At 31.3% G+C, this 8,846-nt stretch overlaps 1 protein-coding gene across 1 annotated transcript; it reads right to left on the bottom strand.

The window, feature by feature from the left end:
* Positions 1-6,924: 6,924 nt before the first annotated feature.
* LOC132062222 (alpha-mannosidase I MNS4-like) lies at positions 6,925-8,477 on the bottom strand. Its single transcript, XM_059454838.1, has 2 exons — positions 8,015-8,477; positions 6,925-7,164 (listed from the first exon to the last, which is right to left on the bottom strand). Exons 1-2 carry the CDS (start codon positions 8,291-8,293, stop codon positions 6,925-6,927), a joined length of 519 nt encoding a protein of 172 aa, XP_059310821.1. The 5' UTR covers positions 8,294-8,477.
* Between the last annotated feature and the right edge of the window lie 369 nt (positions 8,478-8,846).

Raw genomic sequence — 8,846 nt, 5'->3', positions numbered from 1 at the left:
TTAAATCTTACAAAAGCAAAACTGTCTAAAAGGGGAAATCAACGTCGGAAATGATATGAACATCCCCTATACTTTTTTTAAATGATGAAAACCTCCCCCAAGTACCTTTTTTTTTGCTGTTTTTGTCACAATGCAATTCTTGCGAGTTGAGGAGCGCTGAAATGAAATCATAAACAGAAAAGGCAACTTAATATCTATAAAGAATAAGATTTAACTAAATATAGTGCTAACCTTGTCTCTAACAAATTATCTTAAAAGTTTAAAAAAGGAGTAAAAAGATCTTCTCTAACCCATTTTCTTTCTCCCCCTATTTGTTCAGAGAAAGAAGGAAAAATTTTCTTCCCACAAAAGAACCTCTATACCATTACTTAGCTCTAAAGATAACATCTTGAAATACCCATTAGCAAAGATATATTTGGACTCAAAATATAATAAGGGTTATATTTGATTCTTTTTCAACAGTACAGGGGTATATTTGGCCCTTTTCCTAATCATAAAACCATCCAAACTACTACACTTAGGGGTGTACATGGATAGGTTTGGTTCGGGGTTATTCAAATACTAGTTTAAATTACTTGTGTCGGGTTTTTAAATCGATAAACCAAATTAAATTAATAAAAGTCGGATTTTTTGACCTCGGGTTTTTTTTTTCAAAAATTTTCAAACAAAATATAACTATTACTCCAAACATTTATTTAGTTCTGGTGAGATACAAATATATAATTAAGATGTTTCTTAAGAAAAGAATAAAAATGTGAAATGAGTGATGATATTGTAATAAAATATTCAATTAAAAAGATAATGAAATAACATAAAATAAATTTAGCTAATCACTAAGGCATAATGAAAATGATCATAATCTAAAAATACTAAATTATGCTAAAATAAGTACGGCTAATGAGTAGTATTAATTACAGGATTAAGAAAAAAGAAAGAAAATTAAGTTATGTATTCATTGTTTAAATTAGCAATGCAAAACTAAGTAGGCGTTTGGACATGCGATTTCATCTCATGAGATGAAATCAGTGTTTGCACATGCGATTGATGAAATCCCAAATCATCCAAAAAAAGCATGATTTGGGATTCCAAATCATGATTTCAAATTTTTAAATGTAAAAGTTGATCCATAAGTTTATATTTTAGAAAAATAGATTCATAACTTGGTAGATATATTTACCAATCATGTTTAATTACCAACTATTTATATCAAATATAAAAGATCTACAAGTTGGTAGTATATTTATAACAAATTTACTCTTACCAATCATGTGAGAGGATTATATTAAAGAGTAGTTACACTACAACTCATGTTCAACTTTTCATTTTATTGAACTAAAATTTGATCAATTGATGTTATATTTTTCAGAAAGTCTTCTAGTAGCGCATTAGTTTTGCTATGAACTATGACTTGCTCATTTGGTAAGATTGTATCAGAATTGAAATAAAATTGATGATTTTCACAGCTTCTGGGGTTTTATGTCTATAAGAAAAAATACAAATTAAGAAATCCAAATTGTATGTTCAAATAAAACTTTAACTTCAAATCATCATGATTTCAAATCATGTCCAAACGGCTCCTAAATAAGAGATATCCAACATTATTATCATTCCTATTGTTAGGCTTGAATTACTTTTGTTACCATTAATATTGATTTGGTTTTGACTTTGTTTGAGTTACTAACATCTATAAGCTATAAATCTTATTGGGACATTCAAAATTTTAAGTCAAAACTTGAAATAATATGTAAAAAGACAAAAATTATGAAAAAACTTAAGAAATATTAATAAATTACATTATAAGTAAATCTTTTATGTATAAAATATTTTAAAAATTTATATACGTATAATGTTGGATTGATTTGGTTCGGTTTGATTTTTTTTAGTTAAAACCAACCCATTTATTATAGGGTTTTTTTTTTCCCAACACCAAACAAGTCAAACCAAACCATTAGTTGAATTTTTTTCTTGGTTTAATTTGAATTATCGGCTTGGTGCGGTTTGTCAGGAGTAATAAATCAAGCCAAATCAACTTAGAGCCTGTTTGAATGGGCTTATAACTTATGATTTATAAACCATAAGGCATAAGTTAGGGATTTTTATATGGCTTTTGCCTTATTTTATTTATTTTGGCTTAAAATAAATTTTTTAAAACTATTTTGGCTTAAAAACACCTAAAATAAGTCAATTCAAATAGGCTCTTAATAAATTGGTTTAAATTTCATTTAGTTTAGTTTAGTCAAGTTTCTAATTTGGTAAGAAACTTTTGAAAAATTAAGTATTTGTTTTTGATTGATTTGATATTGAACAAAAAAAGTCAAACCAAAACGATTTAAATCGCCAAATACACACATAATTAGTAATGGTTGTAAAGTTTACTTAACAAAGTGTCATGGTTAAATGAAATTTGAATGAAGTATTAAAGTTAATGTGCGAAACATATACTTAGCTACCGTTGATTAATTTAAGAGGTTATGAAAATATTAAAATGGGTGATAAAAAGGAGCAAAAAGACTGAAAACACTAAAACAAAGAATAATGTAATCACTGAATTTGATTGATTGATTTTGTATTAGCGAGGAGGAAGAAGCAGTAGACCTGTACCTCCTTTTAAATTGTGGCTAAATGTTAAACAACTTACAGTTGTTGATTAAAACTTAAATAGTGTTCCTAAAAGTGGCTCCTGTTGCCAATTAGTTTCCACGGGGAAATCCGCTATCAGCGGGCCCAACCCATTATCTAATCTTGCCATCACTAAAAACATGACACTAGTCTATCAAAGTAGTGCGGTGTATGGCATATTCGACTAATCTTGTTGTAAATAGTCACGAAAATATTTTTCTTCACAAAACATAATCTTCCACGTCACTTTATTTATAGTTGAAAAATTTACTTGTCATAGCTATCTCTAAGACTTATTTATAAATAATAACTATCTTTTATTTTATTTATTTTTCATAGCTAAAATACTTTCTTAAATTACACATCATAACTAGTGTCCTGTATTTCACAAATTTCTCTTTCAAATTGATTTTCTCTCACCTCCCGAATCTATCTTCTCCCTCACCCCTCTCTTTCTCTCTATATGTTCCCTCTCCTACCCCCCAGATTTGTAAGATCTACTTCCCTTGCCTGAACCCTCCGAACGCCGCCCTCGTTTCCCCTTACCCCTTCGTCCTCCTGGAACCAGTAGAGCGTTTGAAAACAGAGAAAGCAAATGGCTCGACATCGACTTCAATATCCTCCTCCTCATCATCATCATCAAACTCTTTAAAATCCTTAAAATCAGCCTCGAAATCATCATCAAGGTCGACTACTTCAGATCGCAAGTGCTTGGAGTGATAATTTTCAGGATTTTTTTGCTTCTTAATGCTTCTTAATCAAATAGGCTCGACCCCATAGCAACTCAATTGTGAGCCGCGAGAAGTCCGGTTCGGGGCTATGTAATCGGAGATTATAACACCACCACACGTGATATATGTTCTCTCAGTATAAAGAAAAGTTTTTTGCAAAGATCAGTTATCTTAATTTTGATGAATTTTGTGATGGGAATGTATTCATTTTTTTTTTTTGGTGTAAACACAGTGGTATTTTGTATTTTGCTTGTATTTTTTTATATAGAGTGTATTTTTTTTTGTATTAGCTTGTATTTTTGTATTTTGAAGGAGTAAATGTGTATTTGATTATTCAAATACACCCGAATACAATGCATTTTTTAAAAGAATTTGAATGTATTCATTTTTTTTTTTTGTAAATACAGTGGTATTTTGTATTTCGTCGGAAATCCGATCGGTTTTGATTGTATTCTAAGTGTATTTGAAATTTTGTTGAAATACATTCAAACATGGTGAATGATGAAAGAGAATCGTGTTACGTTATGGAAGATATAATCGCAAGACATGATTTGTGAGATATGTTATTATTTTTTCCATTTTAAAAAGATTCCATCTAGATATGGCATTAGAATTTCGCCCAAAAAATTAGGAATTTCGTCCAAAAAAATTGGAAAAAAAAATACACGTATTTAACAAGAAGGAAATACATCCACAATAACCCTAAAGGTAGCTACGAATAATAAATATGAAAAAATAACTATAATTGGTAAGAATCTTCCAAAATATGGTGATTTTTGTAAGTTTCCCTTTATAGTAATATATTTCTTCTGGACCCCCAAAAATAATGTCCAAAAGCAACAATTTCCAAAAGGTTCTTTTCAATTCTTATTGGTGTTAAAAGTTGTCAATGGTTGTTGTCCTTCCTAGATCACATATACTGTTCACTGCATTTAATTACAAGTTGTCGTGAAGCTTAGGCAATAAAAATTGAAATTTTATTTTATTAAAATAGGAGAAATCTCTGAAGGTTGTAAACTTGTGACTCGTTCTTTCGCAACTATGTTTAAAGGAGCAGAACCACGTATGATAATATAAAGAAGTAGGCTTCTTATATTAATTCATCGATCAACAAAAGTAAAAAATGTGCCCCAAATTTCAAGCAAGTTTCGTCTGCATATGAATCTTCATTATACATTTCACTCTATTTGGACTCATTTCATCACTATACTTGATATTAGAGTTTTCCAAAGCTAAAAGTTTTCTATATTTTCAATAATTTTTAAATCGACTTATTAAAAGACTCCTCGAAATATTGGGCATAATATACTATCATGATTAACCAATTTGTCCAACTAGCCAGTGTAGCTTATATAAATCTTTTGCTTTAGTTGAATCCTATTTGTCGTTTCATTTGTATGAATTTCGACATGATCTTAGAAGATACATTCCTTTCATGTGATTTTTTGCTTACTTTTAATTTTTTAGTGGCCTTCTTGATCTTATTTTATTCTCTTTGTGCGCTATTTATAGTTCTACCAGATCATTTTTTATCAAATGTATCACTGTAGATTTATCTTCACGTCTCTATCCTTGCACTACTTATCTTGTGTAGAGCTTCAATATTCACTCCCATATAAAATTTCATCCTAAATATTCACAAAGAAAAAAGGTTATTTCCACCTTATTAAGGAAAAAATGTATTAGTATCAGTATGATTTGATAGTGATCCTGTTATTGCCCTAAAATGTTTGCAATCTGGCTAACCTTGAGCATCCCTAGAAGCAACCATTTATTTGTCAACCTCGATAGTAAAAATCTACACGCTTCCACTACGATCTTACTTGTTACCAAGGCTTTTTCTCACCTCTATAAATTGCACCAATTTCTTTAATACTAGATATAATTGTTTGTGCCAAAGTGTCTAGCTAGTTCAATAGAGCCATGAGAAGTATAGGAGTTTCTGATATTTTAGTATCCAATTGGAAGTTTTTATGGGCAATGAACATCATCATTTTCAAGTCCTTACAATTGCTAGGCTACTTCAATACAAGGTTAAGTGGCAGTTTATTCCCTTCGCTCCACGTACTCCTCTTCTCAGCAAATTTTACTTTGTTGCTGATATTTCTTGCAGTTGTTTTTGATATAGTTGCAAAAATTCGTCGACGCACTACGAACTCAAATGTTATTGCTCACTTGAAGATCTGCAAAGGACGCGGCATATGTTGGCATGCTTATCCACATTACTATATTGTTTATGATTATTAAACGAAAAATATAACTCAATATTACAAATTAATTAATTATATTTTTTATTTTTATGGTTTGTGAACGTACTACTATATCATTTTGATTTTATTATGTTATTGGGAGCATGCATATATGATATATAGTGTCTCCATTTGTTGCTGTGCGAGTTTTTCTCCCTCTTAATTATCTTGTTTCCAAATTGCAATTTTCTTCATTTAATTGTTGATGAATTAGCAACCAACGAGCTTACAATAAAATTAAACGAGGAGCATAGCGGGAGGATATCACAATTTTATAGACTTTCTTGCTAAGCTATAAGCAACTAGATTTATTTGCCTCTTAATTAATAACCCAAGCAGAGAAATTTTAGAATTTTTCTTTAACGAAATTCGTCATGAGGAGTTACAAAAAGCACAAATTTGGGGGTATCACATTCAATTATACCTAAGGCATCAAAATGTTAAACCAGCCAAACATTGCGTTATAATTTTTTATTTATCCTTTGTATAGTAGGCTTTTACTTTTTCCTCTTTTTTGTTGGGGGAGTAGAGGCTTATTCAGTATTTGAATATTACGGAAGCGAATATAAAATTCTACCACGACTCATGTGATTTATTGTAGTATGTAAAGGACTTATGATGGTGTTGATGGTGGCAATGGTAGTGGAGGGGAAGAGGTGTTGGTGGTGGAAGAAGATGTGACGTGGATGGTATTGCCATTCGTATTAGGATTGTACACGGATCGAGTTGAATGATTTGAGAATTACCGGTTTTATATTTTATTTTTTGAATTTTGCAAAATGTAACCCGAATCCGATCTAAATAAGCTCGGACTGGGTCCGATTCTTTAAGTTCGATTTCAGATGAATCAGTTTTGATAATTCAAATTTTCGCTTTGGAGTATATAAGTTGAGTAGCTTCTTCTTTTTACAAAATGAGCATTCAAATAAAATATTCATATCAAATTGCCGCGATAGTTCTTCATTGCTATTACAATCATCTAAGTAAAGTATTCATGCAAGCAAAGACACCATCACCAAGGAAATGCAACAGAAGCATTAATAAGGTCCTATGAATTAATAGGTCCAACATAGTAAAAATCATGTCATGTATAAAATATCCTCACAATGACAACAACCCAAGAGCTAAAAAGTAGTCATCATGAAAATTAACAAATCCAAACATATTAAACTTAGTAATACTTAGTATTGAGTATATAGTTGATGTCTAATGAGTAGGATACACTAAACTTATTAGTCTTGTTTGATTTTGCCAATTAAAAGTAGGAGAAATTGATAAGCATTAAACTTCAAAAAAATAGTTTAAGTGATGGAAAACGATTGGAGTCAATTTTGTTTAGAAGAGGGACTTTCTTCTTGGGGCGCATGAGCTGGGTCATTTTCATGATCATTATGAGAACCTGATAGGGAAACCTCGGGATTGGGGTTTGAAATCAGCACAACTGAATGACTCTGAACTTCAGTTGTCTCCCTTTGGCTTGAATGTTCATCCTCACTACTTGGATCCACCGGAGACATGAATGATATGCCAAACCTTTGTCCATAGGTTAGCCCTGGACAGAGTCCCTATCATAAAAACAAATCTTCCTCAGCATGGTGAGTGAAAATGACTCTTCTAATAACATTAAGATCTCACTAGTTCTTTTATTTTTGGGGGCAAAAGCAGTGAGAATGTCACTAGCCATGGTATCTATATGAAATAGAACATAGTAAATCAAGGTTCATAAAATGAAGTTTCTCCTCAGTTTGGACATCCAAAGAATTTAACACATATTACACCAATAAAATCACTTCCCTTCTTTTACGGATTTTAAAATTCCATCAAGAAAGGAACCACGAGAACTTGAGCTTAAGATTTTAAGGACAAACATGGTAACTTGGGTAGGTGTGAGAAACATATCCAAGCTCCACGATAGTAAAGAATATTGGGAATTTAGTCCAAACTGGGTTTGTCACAAGCAAGGTCCCCAGCTTGTTTCAGTTAGTGCATTATATAGGAGTATGCCAATGTATTAACACTGCATTTCTGAAGATAGTGCTAATTATAAAAAGGAAAAAACCTGAGCTCCCTAATACTAGAGAAATTGGCAGTTTAGCCGATATAGGAATTTGAGAAGAGCTAGTTTGTCTTCTCCCTGGAGAGTAATATCCAAGAATATTGCTGTGTACCTATCTCAAAAGTTATTCTAATTTTTGTTTAATAGATAAGTATCTATTTATGATATCAAGTGCTAATGCCTTGCAACTTGGTTCCACAAAAAGAACCGACTTATGTCCAACTTTTCATCATACCGTCATGCATAATTTGCTAAACTAAATTAAACAAGGGGCATTTCATTTTATCAAATTCTCAATGATTGGATCAAACAGTCAATGGAAACTAGTCTATAAAAACCTTTACCATTAAATTTCTGACCTTCAAACCAGAGAAAGGTGAAGTACTTTGATAACTGGAGCGTGATAAGAAACTGCAGTCTACAGGTCCTGTTTGAGAGCCACTGGAATTAGTTTCCGCACTCTCAGGTGAATGAGTTTTCAGTCTCAAATTGCTGTTCCTACAATATGCTCCGAAGTATGAACAATGCTCACGTACTAAGGATATTTGAGGAGTTGCAGGCAATAAATGGCCTTCTGTGCTGAAGATATACCTTAAAGAAAAAAAAAAAGAGTCGCCAAAAATAATGAGTGAAAGCATCTCTGTCGGTAAAGGATGCTGACGAATAAAATCATAAAGGAAATGGAACAGAAAGTGGTGAGTCTTCTTTTTTTCCTTGCATATATTTCTTTTTGGGAAAAGGTGCAAATATTCCTCTTAATTTTGCGATTTAAAGCAAATATACCCCCCGTTATATAAGTGGTGTAAATATACCTCTGTCTTTGCAACATGGTGCAAATATACCATTTTTACTGACGGATTTTTTTAAAAAAACATTTAGTTTATTTTTTAATTAACAAAAATACCACGTGGCCTTAAAAAAAAGTCTACCAATTTTTTTTGAGTAGACATATTTTTCTAAAGTCACATGATAATTTTTTTATGGTGGGTTGGGTCTGATTTTTTTTGAAAAATATGGGTAGACTTATTTTTTTTTTGAAAGCCACATATTTTTAGAATCATCTGCTGTACTAGGTTCTTTGCGTGTAGTAGGCATAGTTTTGACATATTAAACATGTCCTAAAAACCTACAGATTGGAATGATTATCTAAAATGAAATTACTGACGTTTGAACTTAGTTTTCATTACATTC

This window comes from Lycium ferocissimum, chromosome 7, assembly GCF_029784015.1.
Source record: "Lycium ferocissimum isolate CSIRO_LF1 chromosome 7, AGI_CSIRO_Lferr_CH_V1, whole genome shotgun sequence".
NCBI lineage: Eukaryota > Viridiplantae > Streptophyta > Magnoliopsida > Solanales > Solanaceae > Lycium > Lycium ferocissimum.
This window is presented reverse-complemented; position numbering and strand designations above follow the sequence as displayed.